This window comes from Xiphophorus maculatus, chromosome 22 (assembly GCF_002775205.1).
Source record: "Xiphophorus maculatus strain JP 163 A chromosome 22, X_maculatus-5.0-male, whole genome shotgun sequence".
In the NCBI taxonomy this organism is placed as follows: Eukaryota; Metazoa; Chordata; class Actinopteri; order Cyprinodontiformes; family Poeciliidae; genus Xiphophorus; species Xiphophorus maculatus.
In genome coordinates, this window is record NC_036464.1 from 29,037,242 (window position 1) to 29,063,444 (window position 26,203).

Consider the following 26,203-nt stretch of genomic DNA (forward strand, 5'->3'; position numbering starts at 1 on the left):
CTGAACTAAGACCAATATAACAACAAACCACTTTTACTGTTACATATGGAAGCGTCTGAAAAACAAAGGATGCTTAGCAATCCCATCTGAAATATCTTGGTGTTATGCTTTAATTTTATAATCATATTTGCTCTACCAATTAAGTCCATAGTTGTTCAGAGACAACATATTTATTTAAAAATGTGTCTGTAATTTTTGATTTTTAACATAACTTCTCTGAATTCACATTTAGATTATTTTCTCCAAGTCTGTCATCTGTGCGTGTGGGTGTGTGTGTGTGTGTGGACCTAACATCCCCTCCAAGCACCAAGCCCCTCTTTGGAGCTGTGGTTTCCAAGCTTCCGCCTCACAGAGGTGGAGTTATGGTGGAGGGCTCACAGAGCAGCCCTCCACCATAACTCCCCCACTCAGCTCCTTCAGACTAGCCAGCAGGGATTAGCAAGCTCCTGGTGGAACTGCACATCTGCTGAGCTCATTATAAGAGCTACTTCTTTAAAAAGTTGGTAAAGGGTTAACAGAGGAGCCATGTTGTAATGACTTCCTGAAGGTGGAGTTTCAGAAAGAACAGGAGTTTTAAAGAGACAGAAACCCAATTTCAAGACATTAAATTACTAAGTCAAATTCTGTTCAGTCATATTTGATATATGTAGCACTTCTTGAACTGTTTTTAACATAGCTACTTGATTGTGTTATAAAATGGCACTATGTGACTGGACAATACATAATACTGTCCCTTTAAGGCATTATGTGTTTCTTTCTTAGGTATTTTTGCCCTTTCTGTGCTCAGCTGGTTCCCATGTCACTAATCACCTCCCCAGCAGTTATCAGCTAGTTAGTTTCCTTCATTCAGCATCCGATTGTTCTGTTAGCTGCCAGGTGTGTTTGCCTTTCCATCAGCCCCAAAACTACTCATCCAGACCAGCAACAGTTTTGAGCAGGTTGAGAAAGTAGAACTACAATAATGACTTGAATCTGTGCAGCAGTGCAGCCATGTTAGCCTGACTTGGAGGATGGACAGACTGGGATCTGAGCTGCTACTCTGAGTGAGGATTTCCCATTGAAACACATCCTCCCTGAATGGGGTGCTCAGACATGAAACACTTCCTGAAAAGAATGGCACTACGTTCCCGTTACGAATCCCTCTGGCAATTCCATAACCTACTTCTCATATTTCATCATTAAGATGTTTTTTTTCAGGCCACTGATGAAGGAAGAGCCGATTTTTTATTAATAGTGCTGTTTACAAATGGATCACCAACGCTCAACACAGAGTAAGCTTCATGACAATGTATTTGGCAAATAAAACACACATGCAAACACACACAACAGACTCTTGAAATCATTAACTTCTTACCTGGTAATAAAATGTTGTCTATACAACTTTAGATGAAGGAGCAGATTCATTTAGTACTAGTACCTAGTACTAAATCTGCTGGTACCTGGGTTAGTATCTATGGTGCTAACCCAGCACCGTAGGTACTGGGTTAGGGTTGAACCCAGAAACATTTGGAGCAATCACCCATACTGTACAGGACTGGTTTCAACAGAAAACCATATGAATTACTTCTTTTGTCTGTCAACACTTACTGTATCACTTTAAGATGCTTAGGCAATGCTTGCATTCTGCCCTTAGGTTTCCCAACAGCTTTGAGTTACTGGATTGCTTCACATTGGTATTGTTCTCTTTTCACATGCACGTTCATACTTTCTTTGTTTTGCAAAGACAGACGACAGATAACCTTTACAGCTGAACCCATAACACCAGAACAATCTATCAATATCAAGATTTTTAGACAACGTGGACACTTTCACTTGTTCTCATGAGTGGGCGCCCTCAATGGCAACTAAAGGCGGTTTGGATATTATTTGGGGAATCATATCAACACCTCCAATGCTCCACTTGAGAAAGTAAAGTTATTTGGTTTCTCTTTGTTCAAAAAACCCAAAGCAATCTAAGAGATTGAAGAAAAAAGAAAAAATTTCCCTCAGAGCCCCCAACCTGCCAGAAAGGGATCAGTAATCTGCAGGGAGAATCACCTGAATGGCCCTGCCATCTAAAAACAAAAACAAACAAACAAACAAACAAAAAAAAGAACGAAAAAACTTATTTCAAATAAATTGATAAAAGTCCAACATCAGTATTTATTTTATGTAAAAAAAAAAAAAAAAAAAACATCCTTCGTTGGTTAATACCGATGAAGGTAGGTTTAGGTTAATACTGATCCACCAGCATTTCCTTACATAAGTTAAATGATTCTATGCTTAGAGCAATGTAGTTAAATGGATCACTTCCTATTAATGATTCAGTGAACTGTTTATCACAACAACACAAGTGTCATGCCTTTGATTTCTTCCTCTGCTATTTCCTGTCCGCCTCTGAATCTTTGTCCATCATCCCTGTCTCTAGTCCCCCGCTGCAGGACTCGGAGACGCTGACGCCTTGTCGTCGACCAATCACGTGCCGTGTTTCCAGTGCGCTGAAAACACTCTCCAATAATAAGAAGCGCGCGGGGCGGGATGTGGCGGACCCCTCACACCTCCACACTCAGAAATCTGTGGCGTCGCAGATCCTCTGTGAATCCGACAGGAGCCCGGACCGGTGACGCAACGCGGGACAGGTACACGGAGACGCGCAGGCCGGGAGGCTGCTCGCAGTGGAGACACGGACAACTACTGGAATGGACGTGTAGGAGCGACGGACAGCAGAGCCTCTCCTCCCCGCTCCCTGACAGCTCTACCGCAAGCCGCGAACATGTCGACGGTGGAAGCAGGCGGTCAGCGCGAAGAAGGGGAGTACGGAAGAGCTGCCAAGCGGCTGAAAATGGAGGAGCCGCCGCTGGAGGAGAAGGAGGACAGAGCGGAGGATGAGCTGGAGGAGGGGGAGGACTCGGACAGCGGGTCGCTGCCAGGTAACGGGGAGGCACAGACGGACAGTCGGGCCCGATGGAGCGGCAGGCAGTTCGGTTCAGGGCGAAAGGTAAGGAGAGCAGGGATGCTATTACCTAAGCTGACGGAACCGAGCAGCACCGCAGAGGCTGGCATGCGCGTGCGCGTGGCTTCTGGTTTGCTGCTGTTGTGTGTGTGTAGGGGGGGGGGGGGGGGGGTTGTCAGAGAGCTCCGCTCAGCAGTCTCTCCAAGCTGCCGGTCACTGGTTGCTCCATGGAGGGGGTCTGTCTGCATCATCCCGCAGGTTGATGGAGTCAGCATCCACGCGTCTAGGCTCCGCGGTAGAGCCCAAAAGAGGAGATACCTGGCAGGCAGCCTGGCCTTCACTGGAGAAGGAAGGAGAGAAACCAAGCTCTAATCTGGGTTTGGCTATAAAGCTGCTGAAAAGTTCCTCTGAACCAATTCACCAAAAACACCGAGTAACAATATAGATCATATTTCCATCTTTAAGTACAAACTAAATGATGGCCTGTTAGTGTACCATGCACACTGTTAGCCGTGAAAAAGAGGAGGCATGTCACTAAAATTAAAATAATAACATTTTCACACCTTATAAAGTCAAAACAAGTGAAGCAGCAGGAGAGCAGAGTGATGCTGGATGTGTCATTAACCACAGGATGACTTAATCCTGTAACGCCCAGATTGGCTCAAGTTTGTTTGTTTTGATGATATGGAGCAAATGTGTGTGTCTGAAGAAAAGACAGATGTATATCTTCACAGTAAAGACATTCAAGAGTCAAAAAGATTACTTTTAAAAATATATTGATTATCAGATTATCAGAGATTACTTCTCTTGAGCATATCACATAACTGTTTTGTGATTTGAATGACGTAATGGAATTTGAATTCGCAAAAGTAAATAAATGTTTTAACCACTTAACCTGCAACGGGCCTCCCGCGTGCCATTTTTCCTACGGGGTGATTAGCTGTTAGTTGAGTAAAATAATCAACAGGATAAATCAAACATGGACTCATTTACTTCAGGGATAAGGTTTTAAAATCTTCAGTGTCAGATTGTACTTTTTTTAGTTGAATTAAAAAAATGTTTTGTTTTTGGTGGCTTTTTCCACAGTAATGTTACTGTTATTACCAGATAATAACCTTACTGTTCAGGAGACAGTATTACATCATACATAGCTGTAGACCTGTTATTTTAGTGTAACATCAAGTTGATCTATATTTATCACAAAAGGTTAAGAGTATATTTAACTGTAGTTCTTTCAGACTTGCTGCTTTCCATACAATCTGACTGTCAGGATTCACCTCCAGTTGCAGTGAATAGTTCCTCCTGAAGGCTTTTCAGAATCAGCGATACAGTTCATCTGGAAAGTATTCACAGCTTCACTTTTTCAACGTCTTGTTGTGTTACAGCCATATCAGTTTCTTTCCTCGAAATTCTACAAATTCCAGTATGACGATGTGGAAAAAGGTTTTTGAGATTTTTGCAAATTTCTTAAAAAATAAAACCAAGAAATCACTTTTACATAACTATTCACAGCTTTGCCTAGTACTACTTTATTGATCCACCTTTGGCATCAATTCCAGCCGCCAGTCGTTCTGAACATGATGCTATCAGCTCAGCTCATCCATCTTTAGGCAGCTTGGTCCGTTCTTCTCTGCAGTTTTGCTCCAGCTCCATCAGGTTGGATGGAAACGTCTGCCAGTCATTTTCTGACCTTTCCAGAGATGTTCAGCTGGATTCAAGTCTGACCAGTCTTTGTCTAATCAGACCAGAGAATCTTGTTTCTTCTAGTCCGAGAGTCCTTCAGGTACTTTTTGATAAACTCCAGTCGGGGTGCCATGAGCCTTTTATAAAGGAGTTGCTTTCATTCAACCACTCTTCTATCCAGGCCTGATTAGTGGATTGCTGCAGAGAGAAATTCTAGGTCTTCAGACAATTCATTTGATTTCATGCCTGTTACTTGACCTCTGACCTGTACAGTCAATTGGGGAACTAAGAGACGTGTGTGACTTTCTAAAACAAGTTCAATGAACTGAGTTTATGGGACAAAATTTTTGGTGTTCAGTTCTTCTCTAAACTTTTAACTGCACTGATTGATGACAAGATTCAATTGGAAGGTGTGAGTGATTGAATCAAAAAGGCTTTTTTTGTAAAGAGACGATACTTGTGAGTTAGTTCTATAGAAATTGAATTAAACTGAACGTGTTTGGCTTCATTTCTTACTTTGGTTTCAAAATGACTCAACCGAGACACAGACATAATGGTGCTTTTTGACTGGTCCGAGGCATTCATGACTTGAGGGGATGACCAATTGTCACAGCAGCTGCACTTAAGCTGACACTGGATTTTTGAAGATACTTCAACGTCCTGCATGCAGTTTACCGCATAAATTATTATTAGCATAAATTATTATTAGGGAACAGAGACTTTGAACTAGTAACACTCTGAACAAAAGAAGTTCAGCTCAATACTTTGTCATCATGTCAACAGTCGTGGTTTAGATGTGTTGATCAAGATTATCTAGTGATGAGACTAATACACCAAGAACGAGGTGACATAATACATACAGGATGTCCTCTTTAGTGCCGTTTTAAACATGTGCAATCTAGTGGTTTTAGCTGTTCTCACTCTGACCTATGGTCTCAAACCTCAGCCTGACTGATCAGAACTGAAACCAATGAGGCCTAACAACTTCCAATGCAACCCTTTTTTTCAAAACCCAATAATGAGTGAATCAGTGCCAGGTTTGGATCACTTAGAGGATTATCCTCTAAGAATAATAGACCTCACCATGTTGTTGGGGAAGATGTTTTCCCATGTACACTGCTCAAAAAAATAAAGGGAACACTTAAACAGGTGTTTCACACTTAAAGTGTTCCCTTTATTTTTTTGAGCAGTATATATATATTGTCAAGCATTCTGTTCTGGCATAAAAATTGTTATGGTGAGGCATCTTCAAAGCTTCTTTCTACGGATTAAATTCAGCCTTCTTTGACCATCCTCTGCCCACAGGTTGCTGCTGAACAGTGGGTGAGTGGGAGGAGGTGAGAAGCAACAGACTCTGATCTGCTTTTCCTCATGAAGGACAAGGAGAGGAGCCATGTGCATCTCCCAAGAACTGCACAGAGGACATTCAGTGTGGTGTGTTCACTTAGAGGGCACTAGATAAACTGTTTGCAGAGAGAGATTTGGTCGAGTTTTCCAGAGATTTTCATTGATGGCTTTAGATGCTGCTCAGCTCTTCGTATAAGTTGTCGTTTGCTTTACTCTGATACACCTATATACTTTAAAGCGGGGTTAGGTTCTACAACAACATCCCAAACTTTGAACATTTCCCAGAGTCGATCCATCATCTGGACATAGAGACAGGATGGACCACCTGAAGGCTTACCAAGACATGGACGTCCACCTGGACTGACAGTCTGGGTAAGGAGACTGAACATTAGTCAGAAAAGCAACCAAGAAGACCACGGCTACATTGGAGAAGCTGTCCCCCACTCAGGTGGGTGTTGGACATCCATCTATTTATACGAAACAATCGGACTGCATCTTCCAGCATTCATTGCACTGCTAAAACTTGCACCTGCCCTAAAACTCATAGCTGAACAGATAAGAATTGCCTTTGGCGCTTTGCCTCTAACAGAGATTTGCACGAACAGTTCCTCCTGTTTGGTTGGATAGAGAAACTTAATACAGAATAGTACCTTCGAAGTGTAACCTGGAGAACTTTTAGAGTAGTATGGACATACTGAGTTCGTCCATTAGACTGAAGTGGGAGCCTTAGGAAATCCCCATCATGTGCAGCGGACCATAGAATCCCGTTGGAAGTGACCTGTGCATAAGTCGACTCGCGGCTCTTCCTAAATAGCCATGCAGCTGTTGAATCTTTCTCTTGGTTCAGTCCCTGGACATTATCTAGAATCTGAGTGAGTCTGGTCAGTTCATTGTAAGGTTGGAGTTTCATTTAAGGATGCATTCACACCAACCGTTCTTAGTCCACTTTAATCAAACTGTAGCTCGTTTTCCTAGAAAGTCTTGTTCATTTGGGGAGGTATGAATGTGCAGTCAGAGTTAGGTCTACAGACCTGGGTCTCGGTTTGTTTAGAGCCCTTTGGTCTGTCATCACTTTGTCTAGTTTAAAGCTACAGTAGGTCTAAGCACATGTTGGATTTATGCTTCTGTTCTGAAAGGTCTTGCTCAGGTCTAGACATCATCTCAGGCTCTGACACTCGCCCACCCTACCGCCCTTTTCTACGCCTCTTTCCTCCTCATATGTCTTCCTGAGCGGCAATATCACTGTATAATTTGTTCTGCTAATATTTCATTTTGTGTTTATTAGTCTTGAAGAACGGCCTCGTCAAAGCATAGACCTAGTTTATTTGAGAATTTGAGGAAATACTTGATTATTTATAGACACTTTATCTACTCAGACTGATCTTGAGCTGTTTTGTACAGCACAATAGTCAAAAACTTCTGTAGATTTTCAAAGCTGACAGAGCTTTGAAGATCTCTATCAGACCACGTATTATTTACAAGAAAGTGAAAATTGAACCGGGTGTTTTATTTGTCTTGCTGACCATTTTATTTTGTGCCAATAAAGTCAGAAAATGGATACTGAAGATGCCAAGCATGATACAGCATGATATGAACTAGCTTTACTGTGAGTATCACTAACTGTGTTGCAGGATAATGGCGAAGACTCCCATCTCATCTCTCCTAGTCCGGTTGTTCATGTCAGGGGTCTCTGTGAGGCCGTGGTAGAAGCAGACCTAATCGACGCCCTGAAGAAATTCGGACCAATATGGTGAGAACGCATCCACTGTTTCTGTGTTTTATATTATGTTGTGGAGCAGGACTCCACAAGGACTCAAAAAAAACAGACTCATGCAATATTTAAGTTTATATATATAATTAAACGAATATTGTAATCAGATGTATCAGCAGTATGTGTCCACACGTGTGTGTATTAAGAGCCATAACCAACTCACTGCTCCACAAGGAGCAGTGAGTTGGTCCTTTACCAGGATTTGGTCCAGGATTTGGTCCCCACAAGGAGAAATGTTTTTTTTGGGTTAGGGGTTAGGTTTAGGACTAAGGTGATAGGGTTAGGCTATAGAAATTAATAGAAGTCAGTGGAAAATCCCCACACAGATAGCAAGACAAATATGCGTGTGTGTGCCAGAGAGAGAAAAAACTCATTAATGATTCTGTACATCACAGCAGTTATATTTCATGTTGGCTTCACAGCTACAAACCTTCTAATTGTTCTGATGTTTTTATACATATTTTTATCTATGTCTAATAAAGCATGGGAAATATGTAATAAGAAATAAGATTACAATATTTTTACTTGTTACCCTGACATTTACAGGTTGTCTCCATGAATAAATAAATCCATTTCTGATATATCACCATGGCAACCTCAGCTGGGCAGCTTCTCAGGACCAACTCAGTGAAGGCTTCGCAACTGGAGTTAATTTGAAAACACTGACCAGTCAGTTCTGTTAGGAAATGGATAAAAAAAACTAAAGACAGCTACAGTCATTAATATTAATACTAATATCTGAGATTTACTCAAATGCTCAGTTTTGTTATGGTCTGTGCCAGCTGGACATCTTGGTCTACTCCAGGTGTTGCATAACTTCACAGACTGACTCAGCCGCTCCCCCACTTTCAGCTGGACGCAAAAACACCGGACATCTTTAACACTAGCTGGTGCCAGTTTCTCTTTGAGGATTATAATTAACAGCTTTCAAAACAAGTTTTTCCTCACCTGTAATATAATGACCATTATAATTAATTATTTCAATGGCAGAGGTGATATGTCTTTTTAATCAGTCTTTTACATCTTATGTATTAGCACAGACAACTGCTGTGCAACAGGGTTTGCATCGGTGCTCGACTTATGCAGCTAATTAGGATCAATAGTTTATTATTAATACAGTTAAAGGTTCTTGTAATTGAAAGAAGTTGGAGCATCAGATGATTACCAAAAATCATTAGCCAAACTCGTCAGTCTCTCGTGAACGGGTGAATTCACAAATTGTGTTGTGGAGCAGCTGAAGTAGAGCCGGTGGATAAAGGGGACATTAGTTGGATTTGGCAGAAGGGAGAGCCGACTGGCCCATTTACACTGATGACCTTCTTTCTCTTTACTTTGTCTCCTTTTTATCATTTTGTAGTAAATTAGTTTTATACAATCATTCTCTGTGTGGAAGTGTCTTTATGAACTTTAGTAGTTTTCAATTCAAAAACCCCTTTTGCGGCTAAATTGAATAAATAGACATATGAGCTCAGATATGTATTATTTTTAATCTGTTCTTCAGATTCTTCAGCCATCAGACTTGTGCAGCATGTTATTCTATTCATTCAGCTTCCCAGTGCTTCAGTAACTCCTGGTTATTCGTGGAACGTCTTTTGGAATGTGGACAGTGGACTCTGACATTAGTGTTGGGGACGTCTGTTCTGCTGCTACATGTTCTACATTGATATGATATTTTAGGCTTGTATAGCTTAACAGCTAGGTTAGCACAACTTGAACACAACAATAGACTTTTCTATTGTCCTATCAGATTGGTTTTTGTAGCAAAAATGAGCCCCCAGTGGGCTAAGAAAAGCATTTCTGTCACCAATCGCTGTTGTTAGCAAATGTTGCTTGTGCATCAGATTTACAGGTGAACCAGAAATGCATGAATACAAAGGCTCTGGACGGACTCTCTCTATATAAAAGAAAAGAAAGCAATTAATTATGTATAAATCTTTTACACATTAAAACATACGTTTTAAACAACTTCTAGAGGAGACATGCCACAGCATGAACCTGTCTGCGTGCTCTAACAGCGGTTTGACATTCATGCTAAAATCTGGTTCACAGAGCCAAACACTAGTTTTAAACATGAAATAACCACAAAGCACAAGAAGAATGAGAGCTATCTGGGCCCAACATGTCTGTTATCCAGAGAGTTTAGAAACATTGCATCATGTAGAAGGAGGAGAAAGGGTTTACTGTTTTACAATATGAGCATTAAGAAAACACCACATTATTAAAGTATGCAAAGATGTTGGTATCAAAAATAAGATTTCAACATTGATTAGCTCCATGATATTAGTAAAATACACTGAGTATTATTGCTTACTGTCTTGTGCAGCAATAGGCTCTGGTTTGGCTATGAATAATTATAAATAATTACACAGGGCAATTATTAACAAAACTAGCTATTTAGATCAAAATTACCTTGTCGGGGCACCAGGTGATTGTCAGAAAAATAACAGCCAAATAGTTCAATTTCAGCTATTGCTTCTATATACCTGCTTAGGTATTAAAATAACAATCGATGAAGTTAAAAGTCCAACACCAGCTCTACACAGAAAAATAATGACAGATTACTTCTCTTTAATATAAGTTTATTATCCAAAATGATTCAACTTTCCAGTTATACAGACTCACTAAGCTAATATAACTCAACTAAATTACAAAGTAAAACAGTAAAAATATGCCCAATAAAATGATGCACACAGTTTAGTATGAACTGTGAATGTTGAGAAACTAGATTTATTTAAACAGCCCTTTTATCTGAGACGACCATAAAGAAAACTAAACCTTGAAGGATTAGAGGTTTTCCCTATGTTTAGTTTATCAAGTCTAATTGCTTAAAACAGAATCCCCATCTCCTTATAAAAAACTATTATAGTTACCAATAAATAAAAGATATAACAAAGTAGCACCTTTAAATTCAATCCAGTTTTTAATGGTTTTTACCTGCTCTGTCTTCTCAAGTCCTGTCAAGTTTCTGAATGCTGAAAGGCTGTAGCACACAATGGTATTACATGATTTTATAAAAGTCACTTTTATAAAAACATCCTTCCATGACTGTGATGAGCCTAGCAGATCATGCATTTCCTGTTATTGTTTCTCAGCTGTTTAGTTGTGAAACCTTGCTCTGGACTGAACTGATCTTCACTCCGCATCACGTCCATGTTGTGTGTTCATGTTGTTGTTGGATTGTCCTCAGACAGACCATGAGTGTCTAACTTTGTTGCAGATCAAAATTAGACAATTAAATACATTAATAATCAAGTAGATAAACATGAAAGCAGTTCTCTAACTATTGAGAAACATGGCATGCTGAACAGAACACACACTGAGTGAGCAGTTCCTTTTTGTTGCCAGCCGTTGCACAATCAAATGTTTTGGTCACTAATACAAAGTCTTTCATTCTGAGATGTTTGCATAAGATGTTGTTGACTTTTTCCTGCAGAAATCCAGAAAAATGTAATGAAATTGAAAAGATCTGAGAGCGAAGTGTGTGTTTGTCATTTCCTATCCATATATTTCTTTCTTTTTCTCTCCAGCTATGTGATGATGATGCCCTTCAAGCGTCAGGCCTTGGTGGAGTTCTCTGCAGTGGAGAGTGCTGATCGCTGTGTGACCTGTGGCGCCAAGGAGCCGGTGTACATCGCAGGTACTTCCATTCCTCTGCTGGGATATTTTTGGAGAACTCCGGCTTGTATGAAGCGCACAGTTGTCCTTAAATCTTTTGCAATTCTTTATTTTGAGTTGTAAAAGGGAGATTTAAGACTAACACTAAATGGTTCGCATATTTGTGGAGAGAAATGGTCTAATCCAGTCGGAAATCTGAATAATCTGAATGATGTTTAGTATATGTCCAGGACCACAAGTCAGCTTTGGCCAATTGTTAGCCTTCAACTTTAGGTATTTCTGTATTTTCTTAGATTAAGTTCTGTCAGAGGGACCGTTAACTTGATTACTCCTGGATGATGGTGATGATTGAGGTTTGCAATCTCAAGGTTGTAGATTTGATTCCTCCTGCTACATGTCAGTGTGCCTCTGGGCAAGGCACTTAGCCTCAAGTTGCCTACCAATCAGTTGTGCGTGTTAGTGAAAATGGGTGAATGAGTCTGTAGTGTAAAGCACTTTGAGTGGTTTGTATGATTGGAAAGATGCTTTGTAAATTCAATCAATTAATCAATCAATCAATTTTACTTGTATTGTACAGCTCAGCAACACAGCAGTTCAAAGTGCTTTACATCATAAAACGCAAAATTACAGTCATCAAAGACACTACACAGTAAATCAGTAAACTTTGCATTTTTCCTGGTAAATTGAGTCCATATACCATTCACATGTCTAATTACCAACCAGTTTAAAGATAATGGACTTGGGTCCAATTGTTCTGATGTGTTTGTGTTTTGACTGATGTGTTAACTAGGACAACAGGCTTACTTTAACTACTCCACATCGAAGCGAATCACCAGACCAACAAACGCTGACAACCCAAACAGCGGCAACAAGGTTCTGCTGCTGTCCATCCAGAACCCGCTCTACCCCATCACTACGGTAATCATACACACCTTCATTTCAAACACATACAGTCATATCTGACTGTTGCTGGTACGTAACTGGGCCTTTGGGAACCTTAGAGACAAACATCTGGGTTAGCCGTTGGCTAAGAGTCGGATGGTCTAAATATCTTCCTGGATGATGTCTTTCTGTTCCTGGAGTTTGTATTTTTTTCTGAGTCTCACAGGTTTTCATGTCTGATTCAGTAAAAAAAATGCATCTTCAGACTTTAGACTGTACATGTAGGAAATAAAAGTACATTTTGTACTGTTTCTGGCATAATTTTTATTGGGTCTCTTTGTTTCCTTCTTATTTTTCCTCTTTAAAACACATGCTTTTCTTACATGAAACTGTTTTGTACACTGTGCACCTTATAAAGCTTACATTGAACAGGCTGTGTGCCTTTAAATGATGTAAACAAGCGCTATAAAGGTTTATGCACAAACCTTTATATTTTTATAAACATATTTTTATGTTTTACTTCTGGCACTGGTATGAACTTTTACAATCTATCATCGGCTACCACACGCAATGTCACAGCTTCTCACACTTACTATTTACGAAATAATCTATCTTAATACTGGAGAAGCTACAGTGTACAGAGTGTGTAGACAGACGTCAAAGTCACTCTGACTTGTTAATTTCTGGTTCGTTTTGAGCCCAGCGTGGAGAGTCTGAGTTATGTATGTTCCTCACTGTTCAAAGAGTGAATATGAGCAGGACCGTGAGTGTGCAGGAGCTGTGATTGGTGCTCTTATGATGTTTGCAGTGACACTCAGCAATGGAGAACCTCAAGATTTGGATGGACTCAAATAAACTCATATATTTTAATTTAGTCTTTTAGAAATTAATTGCTGGCCCAAACATAATGAGAACAATTCAGTTGAGCTGATTAGTTTGCAATGTGGACAAATCTCTCTACATTGTGCCGTTTTATTCTTATTTTTTAAACATGCAACCTTTTGAATTTAGGTTATGCAGTCAACCTATGTAAAGCAATATCCATACATGAACTTTATTGAAAAGAAAAATCCAAAGAAAAAATAAAATACACACATACCAAACTAATATTATATAGTTCTGGTGTTTCTTTCCAGAACAGTACAAACCTCTAACTCTGATAGAATGTTGGCCAGAGCTGGACCATTTCTCTTTTCTTCACTGCTGACCATTCTTCAGAGAGACATGCTGCTGGGAGCATTGCAAAATCACATTGCATTTCAAAAGTTGAGTAGCTCCACTGCAGTGGTTGAGATGTTCTTTGGTGTTTGCAGTTTATCAAGGAATCTAGTCTGCTGATAATCAAATTGCTTACACTCAATTATGGCAATATTTGAAGTGAGTACAATAACTGCAAGAACCACACAGGGTTCTTGCAGTTTTGCCCCGGTCCTGGGCAGACCGGGGCAGAACCAGTTAAACCAAGCCTGTGGAAAAGCAACTTCAGATATTCTTTTTACCATTACTTTAACTCTACAGCAGTGTTTGAAGCTTTTATAAGTTTGTAGCATTAGGGAAGCATCACCCAATAGACATTGTTTTCTGACTTGTGCCACAGAACACTCACCGTACTCCCACTCTGATCAGTGACCATATAGTTGTGTGACAGATGATTTGTGTTTGCATGCGAAGCTGTGCAGCGTTTGCAGTCTTGATGACAGCAGCGCTATGGAGACAGCAGCAGATGATGGCAGGACATTAAAGGCGTGGAGGCATAAGGAAGCTAAACAGTAGTTAATGTAGAAGAGCATCACTGTCTGTCTCTAAAGGAAGAAGGGTTGAGGAAAAACTGTTTGATATTCCTTCAGGATGTTTAAACCTGTTTTAGCCAGTGATTAATACTAAAATGTAAATCGACTGTTGAGCACAATTTTGGAACCGACTAAGATTGAAACAGTCCAGTGAGTCAGATTCAGCTGGTTGTAGTCCCTGACTGCCTAGTAACATGCTAAGAATTTACTCCATATTTTCTCAGCAGATTAAGCTAAAGACTGCATATCTTCACATTGGTTGACGTGACATTGCATTACACCAAGTGGAAACCACTCACTCTGATCACATCTGGTTGGTTGTTGTTTCTCTACACAGTGATAAAGAAGAGCCTAAGTTGTAGGCAATGGCGGTTGTGTGTAGGACTTTCTGAGGCTTGTACAGGAAGAGCAGAACCGGTTTAGATTACTTAGCTGTTCAACACTTGCATGTTACTATATGACACAGACAAACATGATAAAACAAACTTTGCACTTTCTGTTCGTCAGACACAAGATCTGCTGATTGAGAACCATCTACAGGGTTTCATCTGCATTCTGGAAAATCATAATATGTGTTGGACCAAGTCAGGCATGATGTGTTGTTATCTGTTAAAGAAACGTTAGAGGAAAGGAAAGCATTGTGGTTAGAGAAAAGCTAGCGATCCTCTTCACACCCGGGGTGGTGAGAGAGCTCACAACTGTTTGTTGAACTGACTGGTTAGAGGAGATGAACAATAGTTCAGTCTGGGAAAGGAGCTGGTCCTACAGCCATGTGATGAGTCAGATGGACAAGCTCAGACCTGTTTCCAGTTCACCTTTAACAGTACACCTCTACACGTGCGCACACGCACACATGATATGATTGTGTGTGTATTTCAGTTTTTAATACATTTTTAAGCTCACTATATAGATGAAAGATGAAACAGACAGTTAATATTGTCATTGCTTTTGCATCAATGTTATTTTAAAAACAAATGCATAAGCAGCTTCAAGACATCAGCAATGACATTAGAAATGATTACCGGTACATTGACATTTTTCAACTACGGTAAGTCCATCATTCTGCAGTGAGATGGCTCAGTTAAAAGTGGGAAACCTTATTTTTAAGCTCTAGTGGCCTTTATTGTACTGAGATGGACAGGAAATAGGGAGGAGAGAGAAAGGTAAGACATGGAGCAAATTATGGAAATATAGATATTTCCATCAAGCAGACTTCTGGACCAATTTTCTGAGGACAGATGAGACCAAGGTGGAGATGTAGGACCACAAACCAAAACGTATACGATGTGTAAACATCACATACCAAGTGTTTCGCATGGTGGTAGAGGGCTAACGGATTGGACTGGTTTCAGCTGAGGCCCCAGACATAGCAACACTTCTACGACAGAACAACTAGACCACTGGCCTAGTCAAAGTCCAGATCTTAATTCGAATTAAATTCTGTGGTGGGACTTTAAGGCACCTACCTGCAAACTTCAACAAACTAAAGTAGTATTATTAAGAACAACTGGAATCTATTGTGTATATTTTGGAGTCTGAAGAAGATCATATTCATAATTTCCGCTCAAAAGTATTCATACCCTGGCAGATTAAGATCTAAATTATTTTATGCTAACTTAGATGCGTATTCATGACAAGAAATGAAACAGACAACTCTAAAAATGTAATAATAAAACAACTTATAAATGTTGATAGAAGTTTTTTACTTATGTTTTAACAAAACACATTATGTTTAGTGATGATTATTTATGCTCTTCTTAAACTAATGTATGTGGAGCTAAAAGAAGAATTTCTTTGTGTTTTTGTCCAGGATGTTCTCTACACTGTGTGTAACCCTATAGGCAGCGTGCTGAGGATTGTCATCTTTAAGAGAAACGGAATCCAGGCCATGGTGGAGTATCCTTTTCCTCAAGGGTCACTGCGTCTACACGCCTTGGTCATCTAAGTGGGCGGGGCCATAGAATGTCTTCTACTCATCCAAAAATATGGCGGAAATTTTTTTTTTCCTGATGTTGCCATCTTTGTTTCTTTCCGTTTCTGGCGGTTTAGCTCAAACCACACCCGTCTGAGTCACAGCTCCTCCACCTATTGTCTGACGTTTCAAACACACCCTTTTAGAAACGGCCCTGGCTCTCACCTTCTCTTATACATAATCCATTTAAAACCACACAGAGATCTGTTAGCTGCTGCTCCGTTGCATGGGGATATTTGTTCTGACTCTAGTAGCTGCACTTAAACACGAGGCTCTAACAGATGAAATGTGATGTGCATGCTCGGGATTGGGCAGCGTTGTCGTGTTTGTGTTCCTTAATGTGACTCTTCTAGGTTTGAGTCAGTTCAGTGTGCCCAGAAGGCCAAAGCAGCACTAAATGGAGCTGACATTTATGCTGGCTGCTGTACACTCAAGATTGAATATGCAAGGGTAAGAAACAGAAAACACATCAGCAGCTTTTGCTGACCGAGCTGGTATCAGTTTACCGGCTGATACCAGCTTGGTCTGACCTGCTGATTGCAATTCTGATCGACTCGGTCAATTGGCATTTTTCGACAGTCAAAAATTTAGACTACGAAGATCTGCTGCAGGTTCTCCAGTGGAGGTTTGAAGAATAAAATTATAAGAGTATCTATTTATGCATCAAGGCATCTGATTCTAAAATTATTTTTATTGTTTCATAAACCTCAAAAAAAGGGACATCAAATGCCTTTAGTGCAAAAACACAAAATCTTTGGTCTAGTTTCTAGTGCAAATACCTTAGTGCACTTGAAATGGCACAAAATTTACTTATAAGTAACTTTCAGGAAGATTTAGAATCTTGTTTACAGTCAGTAATTTCTTTATATGGATGAAAAAGCCCTAGTTCCACTGACGGATTATTTCACTTACAAAAAGACATTTTTCTCATGTTATAAGTGAAATAATCTGCCAATGGAACCGCAGCACCTTTCACAGATAAAATCATAAAGTGCTCCACAAAACACAGAGGAAGCACACATCAAACATAATATCAAATTAAATTAAAACCCTGTTTATGCAATGCAGTTTGTAGCTACAGTTTAAAATAATTAATGGAATTGACACAATGTCAAAACAACAGGAGAGAATTCCATAATCAGGGAGTGTGTGTGAATATCATCACTGTTCGTCAAGGTGAGTTTGGTCTGGAAGAACTTGACAGACCTGACCTCAACCTGAGAGAACACCTTTAGGATAAAATAGAGCGAAGACTGAGACTCAGTCCATCTCAGGCATCACTGTCTGATCTCATTAATGCACTTCTTGAAAAATGGTCACAAATTCCCATAAACACATCTACATTTCTAGCATTAATACATGAAATAGTTTCAGAAATCTGATTTCCTGTTGTAAGTCTGCTGTCACTAATACTGCTTGGCAATGTGAGACAAAAATCTGTATGATAAAGCTTCAATAATTGACATAATTATAATTTTATAAGTTTTAGAAGACAAACAAAATATAAAAGTAATATCTAAATCCATAATTGACTTTTTCATGAAGTCAAATATAGAAGAAAGCCTTTCATCATTGGTTTCTGAGGACTATTAATAATGTGTTAAAGTATCATCTATTAAAAGAATTTATATTTATCTGATGCAAACCAAAACATTTAATCTCATAGGTAAAAATAAACAAACCCTAATAATCAGGATTTAGGATTGTTGAAGCACCTGCCGGGATTTGTAATCACCAGCATGATGAGCTATTAAGAGATTATAATAATCACACTGACTCATACGGCAATAATCCTCTGATCAATTACATACAGAGCATGACTGCTATAAGTTAAAGTTAAAACTGAGCATCCACTGACACCTTTACTGATGCACATTCACCTTATGGGTAGTATCAGCAGACCAGTTCAGGTTTCTATGTGTTCCACACAGGTTTATTGGTCTTTAACGGCACTTTTCGATTAGAAGCAATAATACACGAGTCGTATCATGACTCATCACTAATGGCTTCACTTAACTTTATGCTGTTAACTGTAGTTCTTACATTTTTCTCTGCTGGATAAATAATTTTCCAGACAATGATAAGGAGGATTGTCTCCTCTCCGTCCTGGTACTTCCTGGGGGAACTCTGGTGTGCCTGAAAACATCCATATCTATTAAGACTGTTTCCAGGGTATTAATAAGCATCAGATGTCATCTAAACCTAAATGGAAATTATTAGAACGAAAGCTAAAGCTGTAACATTTACACCGCACTGCCAAAGCTGCAGCATTTGCTGCACAATACTATTTTAGGTGTAGAGTGAGATGAAAAATAATGACTGTGCCTGTATTAGCTTAGAACAATGACTTCATATCCACACACACCCTGACTCGTCTTCCTCATTCCTCCCTTTGTTTCACTGCTGTGGGTGGCACAGCCGGAGCCTCAAAGTGTCTCTAGAGCCCCTCTTCTACCTGTTGTCACTGTACCCTAACGCCCCAGGCTTGGATTTCAAAAGTTAATTACATGTGCAGTACATGGTTCCTTAATATGTCTTATTTCTGTGTCAACAGCCAACACGTCTGAATGTAATAAAGAATGATAATGAGAGCTGGGACTACACCAAACCATACTTGGTCAGACGAGGTAAGACAAGCTGTTTCTCTTTCATCTTCATCATACTGACACTGATGTTTGCAGCAATGAGTGACACTGTCAGCAGAGGTCATGTAAAGATGTAGAGCGTATAATAATAAAATAAAATAAAAAAACTCAGTATTTGTGTTTGCGTGTGTACATGGGAAAACGGAGATTTGGTGATGTGCCACCGCGTATTGTAGTCTGCAACAAACAATACACCAATATATCCACATACTTTGCTTTGACATAATTCCCAATCGACATTGTCTTGTGTCTTATGAACTTTATGTTATCATATGCTATTTTAAGGTACTTCAACTTATATGTCTGTCCACACAAACAATCCTTGTGACACTGTGTTTAAGTTTTAACAGGAAGTTTTGATTGTTTTGAAGTAATCTAATTGGCTTACAGATTTTACCTTTGTGCTGCACTGCCCCCTATAGGTTTGGCATATTTAAAACAAAGCTCAGGGGCAGACTTGTTCGAGTTCATGTGGATGAAAACTTTTCTGAATCTGCTCCGATGTGCACGGTATAATTTTTTAAAACTATACGGCAGAGATATTCATTTTTAAAATGCCTGGCTACATGTTTACAAGGCCTCAGATTTATCAGCTATAGTTAGCATTTACACAGCAAGGTGTGAGTCCAAAGTTAATTATTGAATTATTGCAGATAAAGTTGGCTTTACAGTCTACTGAATGATGGAGTAGACCATTTTTCACACAACATTTCTGTAGTTTATGTTGTTTGAATAAATAAGGATAAACTTTAAATCATCTCGAGTAGATGATTTAAAATCAAGACAATGTGTCTTCTCTACCAGCTGTTGAGTTACCTCTTCTCCCTGCTGGAATGAGAAAAAATTATAATAATTTTGAACTGAAGCTATTTTGCTGTTATAATTTAAATGATTGAGTGATTTTTATGCTGAAGAATGTTTTCCAGAAGTGAATTCCAGCAGTAATGCCACACAGGGTTTAATCTATATTGAGGAAAGCTCCATATTAAATCAGTCTTCACAAAACCAGTTTTTGAATTGTTGAAAGCAGCAGATGTATTGGTCTCAGACGGATGAGGAAGGGCTGTGCTGACTTTCTAATGATCCATGTGTTCGCTTGTATGTTTCAGAACGTGGGAAAGGGAGACAAAAGCAGGCTATTTTAGGAGAACACCCATCATCTTATGCTGACAATGGTTATGGTAAGATTTCCACACCCACTCTCATCATCTCTTAACATCTGACTGATGTGTTCACATCAGTTTGTGGACAAAAGCAGTTTCAGTGAACAACTTTCATTCAGCAGAAAGGAATAAAATTCAGAAGTTTAGCAGAACTGCAAATTTTCTTTTGCCATGTTGCCTTCAGTGACCAGAGAAGAGAAAGAACCTTTCACTTTCTGGTCAAGATGAGGATGAACATTTTTATTCCACCTTTTACTCAAGCACATTCATTCCATTAAATGTGTTTTCAAAAATTTCTAAAACTAATCTCAAAATTTCTGAGCTTTTTTTTTTTTTTTTGGCAGACACTTACCCCTCTTGTGTTTTTCTATCTGCGCTGGCTCTAATATGCCGTCGTACTGATCAGTGTTCCTTCTAATAAAACTATATTTGAAGTAGTGATGCTCGATATATCTGCATCAGCATCAGCATTGGCACCATGTTAGTCATTTATTAACATAATGATATCAGCTTGACTAAATCTGAAAATGTTCAAGAGGGTGTGAATACTTCTACCAAGTTCTGTATATAATCAAAGATTTAAGAGGCAAATGTGTGATTTTTTCTCAGGCTAATATATTATTAGGATTAAAACAGTGTAGCTCATCTAAACAACAGAAGCAGACAGTGATGGTTTAGTAAAACCCTAAAACCAGTGGCTCATTTTGTGGCTAATGCGTTTGTTACTTTAGGCCTGGCCTGCCCCCTGCTGCCTCTGACAAGCAATAGCAGGTACAAGCTCAGCTCAGTGGATGTCCCAGACATGGTTTCCTACCCGCTGCCCCAGTCTTCCCCGTCCTACTCTGGCCACACCCCCAGCTCCGTAGCCATGGTGAGCGGCCTCCATCCATCCAAGATGAACTGCACCCGCATCTTCAACCTCTTCTGTCTCTACGGTAACATAGAAAAGGTAGGAATACATGTGTTCCTATAATGTTTTTTTCTTTTGAAGGTTTGTTTTAATTCATGTTAGCTCTTAAATCACAAAGAAATGTTTTTACTGTGATTTTTGCTTTGGGAAAAGAATATCTTTTAGTTTCGACAGACAGAAGCTCTCCAAACTGTCAACTTTGTAGCAGAAATTTCATGAAACAAAAAAGATTCATTAGAAAATATCTTTATGAACACCAATGCTGTGTCTCAGGAAAACAGGAAACTTTTCTTAGGATAATGTCTTTTTACCACTACATAAAATGTCCTTTTCCTGTCCAGACATTATTTGTCTTTTCCTGTGTCTAGTATACCTGACACTTCTTGAAATGTGCTGCAGCCCTTCCGCTTCTTTTGTGACTTTAACATTACAGACGTTTGTCTGTGTGTGTGTGTTGTTCCAGGTGAAGTTTATGAAGAGCGTTCCAGGTACGGCGCTGGTGGAGATGGGAGACGAGTATGCAGTGGACCGAGCCATCACACACCTCAACAGTATCAAGCTGTTTGGAAAAAGACTTAATGTCTGGTGAGAGGAATTCTAATCCACTCATGTTCATTAGCATGTCTCAGCCTGTAATAAGTGGACAGATGAGAATGTTGTTGTGTTGTTGGGTGCAGTGTCTCTAAGCAACACGCAGTGATTCCCAGCCAGGTGTTTGAGTTAGAGGATGGCAGCAGCAGCTACAAGGACTTCGCCATGACCAGGAATAACCGCTTCAGCAGCGCCGGACAAGCCTCCAAGAACATCATCCAGCCTCCGTCTGCTGTGCTACACTATTACAACGTTCCTCCCTGTATATCCCAGGACCAGCTGCTCAAGGTACCATACCGCTGTCACACATATGGTGACTCTTTGCCTTAAGGTCTGCTTTAAAGATAGACGCCTTTCCATCTGTGGTCGTTGCACGCATTAAACTGAATGTTAGTGTTTACTGCTGGACAGATCGACTCGGTGTTCTCAAGGTGGCCAGGCCTGGTGGGAGTATGAAAGACCCACATCATCAGCCCTCCACCTCTGTGTCTGGTAGAAGCTTGTTTAGTGTAGCTTAGTAAATCTAAACTTTTTACTGCTACATAAAATCTTAGAAAATGTCCTTGCCAACAAACTCATTAACTCTTTATCTAAGTGTCCTTATGGACAGGCTGGGATGGGGAGAGACAGTGGTTTGAAAAAAATCTTTGGCCCCTTCCTGATGTCCGGTTTTTTGCATGTTTGTCACATTTTAGTGTTTCAGAACATCAAGTCAATCTAAATATTAGTCAAAGACAACACATGTAAACACAAAATACAGGTTTTATGTGAAGGTTTTTATTATTAAGGGGAAAAAAATAATTCAAACCTGCATGGCAAAGTGATTGCCCTGAGTTCACTGTCTCTAGCCACACCCAGGCCTGATTACTGTCACACCTGTTCTCAATAAAGACGTCACTTCAATAGGACCTGGATGACAAGTTGAAGTGGACCAAGTGGCCCTCAAAAGCTTGTCATCATGCAGGAACAAAAAATAAAGAAAATAACAGAGATCCATCAGTCTGGAAAGGATCACACAGCGATTTCTAAAGCTATTGAGTCTCCAGTGAACCACGGTGAGAGCCGTTATCCACATATGGTGAAAACATTTCCAAAGTTGTGAATTTTGGGGAAACCTTCTATGGACTAATGAGAAAAAAGTTGAACTATTTGGAAGGTGTGTGTCCCATTACATGTGGCGTAAAAATAAGTCCACATTTCAGAAAAAGATCATAGCAGTGGTAAAACATACTGTTTTGCTGCTTCAGGTTCTGGAAGACTTGATGTGATAAATGAAACCATATAATTCTGCTGTTGACCAAAACATTCTGAAGGACAATGTCTAGCCGTGCGCTGGTAACCTCAAGCTGAAACCAACTTGGCTTCTGCAGCAGGATAATGATTCAAAACTCATTGTTTCCATCTCTGAAAGGCTGAATTAAAATTAAATTAAGACGTGGGAGTGGCATATCCAAAGACCTGACCTGAATTCTATTGAGATGCTGTGGCATGACATTAAAAAGGCAGGATCATACTGGAAAACCCTCCAACATGGCTGAAAGAACAATTCTGCAAAGATGAGTGGCCAAACTTCCTCTACAGGTATATAAAACTCACTGCACGTTATCATAAACACTTGGTTGCAGCTGCTAAAGGTGACTCAGCCAGTTTTTATATGTTTTGGTTTGACATTCTGAAACACAAACATGCGAAAGAATAGGTAACCCAGAAGGGGGCAAAGTCTTTTTCACATCATAAGAAAACCATTTCCTACAGTGGAGGAGGCCACCGTCCTACAGTGAGAAACATTATTGTCATATTCAGACCTTCATGTCTAGAATCTCCACATCAGGACAGAACCAGCTGACACATAAGCAGCTGTTACTGTCATTGACATCTGCATGCAACAGTGTTAGGATTTTTAGAAATAATCTTATTTGTAAATAAACAAATGACATCATCACTACTGAAAGCTAAAGGGATTCATGGCTCAACAGGGCTTCAACAAGCTGTCTGGGTGGTAGCTAGTCACATGTTTGTATTTATTTGGAACTATGTGTTTTTTGGCAGCTGTGTAGGGAGCACGGCGTGCCTGGCTTCATCAAATTCAAGATGTTTGACGCCAAGCGTAAGTAGATCATATTATTGCGTTCATGTAACGTTGCTGCATGTTTTTAAACTTGTGCGGTTTTTTTAGTTGTATATGAATTGTCTGGACTTTCCTGTGTGAAGTGACGTGTCTGATCATCTTCCTCTCAGCCTCCTCTAAGACCATCTCTGGGTTGCTGGAGTTTGACAGTAAGACGGAGGCTGTGGAGGCTCTTACTGTTCTCAATCACTACCAGATTAGGATACCAAGTAAGTCTGTCTCTGTTTCTTTGAAGTCTGAACAAAGACCGAGTCCAGTCTGTAATAAGGATGAGTTACAGTTTTATCTAGATAGCAGACTTTACTTCCTGAAATATGTCAAATAAAAAATCCTCAATAACTAAGTACAATCGTTAGGTTGCATCACTTACATTTAATTCACCGTATTAGACAAACTCTTTTAACTGCCTTCAAATTCAGTTTTAATACATCTTCTCCGCATTTAGTACAATAGCATTTTTAACTTTATGACAGGATGGGAAACCCATAATGATGGCAAGCTTATGGGGGAACACCTGTGAATGTATTTTAAGGCCCCACACATGTCACACATCTGGAGCATCCAGAACCAGAGGGAATAAAAACAAGCAATGATTTAACCAGAATGATTCTGAACTAAAACCTGCAAAGAGAAGAAATCAGAGTTAAAGTAACAGAGCTGCTCCAGCATGCTGCCAGTATGAGCACTACAGTTCAGAGTTTGTTTTTCAATTCTGTATCTAAGTATCTGTGTCTGCTTGTCTTGCAGATGGATCCAACCCATACACACTGAAACTGTGTTTTTCCACCTCGTCTCATTTATAAAGGCTGTCGAGCACAAACAGAGCGCTACAGGCTGCTGATGTGTGACTCTGATGGAAGTAAGACTCAGCAGAACCACGGAGAGCCACACTGCAGGTTAGCTACCTGGACGATGGTGATGTTGAGATGGTCGGTGAAAGAAATGGAGAGAGTGAAGGAACAAACTGACCAGAGGGTCTGACCAGCCGGGAACCAATGAAAACACCTCAGGGTGTGTTTACCACTGTCTGGAACATGAAGGGAAAACCTGACCTGTTGTTGGTCTTCTGTCTTGGAGTCTGGATTCTACCTGAACGTGGATCTGACATCTCTCACGGTTACTCATGCACACGCTTTAAGAATATTTCCTGTTAAGACACCTGATAAATCCATTGTGCTTTTGAATATCACTGTAAGAGTTTAAGTAAGTAGGAACAAAGCTTTAAGTTCTCATCCAGTGTTTAACGGTGCATGTTCTGTATTCCTTTCGTCTTGGTGGCAGCTACAGATGTTTCCCAGCTGTTTGGTCAGCATGAGATGCCTCCACTGCTGATCAGCTGGAAGATGTAGGACACTCTGGATACTTAGAGGCAAACGTTTCAATATATCAAAGTGATCATTCTGACACAACGTGTTGCCTTTTTACAGAATCATATGAGAATTTTAGCCATAGCTATTTCATGAGTCCTCAGGTATTCATGAGCAGGACTTCTCATTTCACTCCATCTGCAGGTGAGAGCGACAGACTGAAGCAGAGCGGCTGCAGTTGGTTACCATAAAAATCCCAACAAATATATGCTGATTAATGTACAGGCTGTTTTATGATGGTCGTTTTCTGTGGCACATCTGAACACATCACTGCATATGTGGGAAGGTTGCTTTAAAGGGGCAGTATTATGTAAAATGGACTTTTTTCAACTTTACCTCATGTTTTAATGTTATTCCCTGATCAAAGCATACCTGGAGTTTTGCCTTAATTCTTTTATGCATGTTTGAGAAATCTTTTAATTTCCATGGCAACCGCTCTGCTGTGCAAAATGCCTGGATGGACCTAGCCCCGCCTTCGTGGCGCAGCTCCTCCTCCCAGTTTCCAAGGCTCTGCCTCACAGAGCAGCCCTCCGACCCAACTCCCCCAGGCAGCTCCTTCAGACGCAGCAACTAGCAAACACCTGGTAGAACTGCACAATGCTTGTATAAACATTGTTGAAGTGTTAATACAGGTGCCTTGTAATGATTTCCTGTTGGCGGTGTTTCAGAAAGAGCAGGAGAGAGACAGAGGGCCGATTTCAAGGCGTTAAATTGCAAACTCAGTCATATTTGATGCAGCATTTTTATAACAACAGAAGGTAACATAGTTATTTGGTTGTGCTATAAAATGGCACTATATACCTGGAAACCACACAGTGCTGCCCCTTTAAAGCCTGAAACCTCATTTGTTAGTCGCCACAGTTACTGTTCTGCACATCAGCAACATATTTAAACTCCCATGCTGCCTGACATAAATAGAACAATACAGCGCTACGCCCTCTAATGGGTCATAAAAAAAGTTTTGGTTTTTACATTTTTAAAGTCTCCCTTTAATACTTCAAATCCACACTTACTGGAAGGAGTTCTGCACCCAGAGAGAGTGTTCAGATGAAATGCAGCTGCATGTGTTGAAAGGTTGTTGGTTTGGTGTTTATCACTTGTCAGATCCAGCTGATCTTAACCCTGACTTTAAACATGGTGCAGAATGACGTGAGGTTATAAGAAGGTTATCCAATACTTTTATCTGGATGTGATGAGGTTCTAAAATGCTCTGTATGTACTTGGGGTGTCACAAAGATTTCCATTGCAGTACAGATACTAAGAACAATTCTTGACAGCAGCCCTCGCACTGCAAAAACACACAAAATCTTAGCAAGTATTTTTGGTCTAATTTATAGTTCAAATATCTTGAAATTAGACAAAACTAATTTAAAAGTAACTTTTTAGCAAAATATACAAGCTTGTTTT

The 26,203-nt window shown here is 39.9% G+C and overlaps 1 protein-coding gene across 1 annotated transcript; it reads left to right on the forward strand.

The window, feature by feature from the left end:
* The first annotated feature begins 2,213 nt into the window (after positions 1-2,213).
* On the forward strand, positions 2,214-25,533 carry hnrnpll (heterogeneous nuclear ribonucleoprotein L like). The gene is made up of 14 exons (XM_005812080.2): positions 2,214-2,977; positions 7,594-7,712; positions 11,261-11,370; positions 12,139-12,266; positions 15,831-15,916; positions 16,346-16,442; positions 18,547-18,619; positions 19,747-19,818; positions 20,532-20,749; positions 21,174-21,295; positions 21,388-21,589; positions 23,351-23,408; positions 23,540-23,638; positions 24,177-25,533. Exons 1-14 carry the CDS (start codon positions 2,753-2,755, stop codon positions 24,230-24,232), a joined length of 1,665 nt encoding a protein of 554 aa, XP_005812137.1. The 5' UTR covers positions 2,214-2,752; the 3' UTR covers positions 24,233-25,533.
* The last annotated feature ends 670 nt before the right edge of the window (positions 25,534-26,203 follow it).

Coding starts and splice junctions, on each gene's coding strand:
- hnrnpll (XM_005812080.2), top strand. CDS start 2,753: ATGTCGACGGTGGAAGCAGGCGGTCAGCGCGAAGAAGGGGAGTACGGA. Junction 16,443..18,546: donor TCAAGATTGAATATGCAAGG/GTAAGAAACAGA, acceptor CTGTGTCAACAG/CCAACACGTCTGAATGTAAT. Junction 23,639..24,176: donor CTACCAGATTAGGATACCAA/GTAAGTCTGTCT, acceptor CTTGTCTTGCAG/ATGGATCCAACCCATACACA.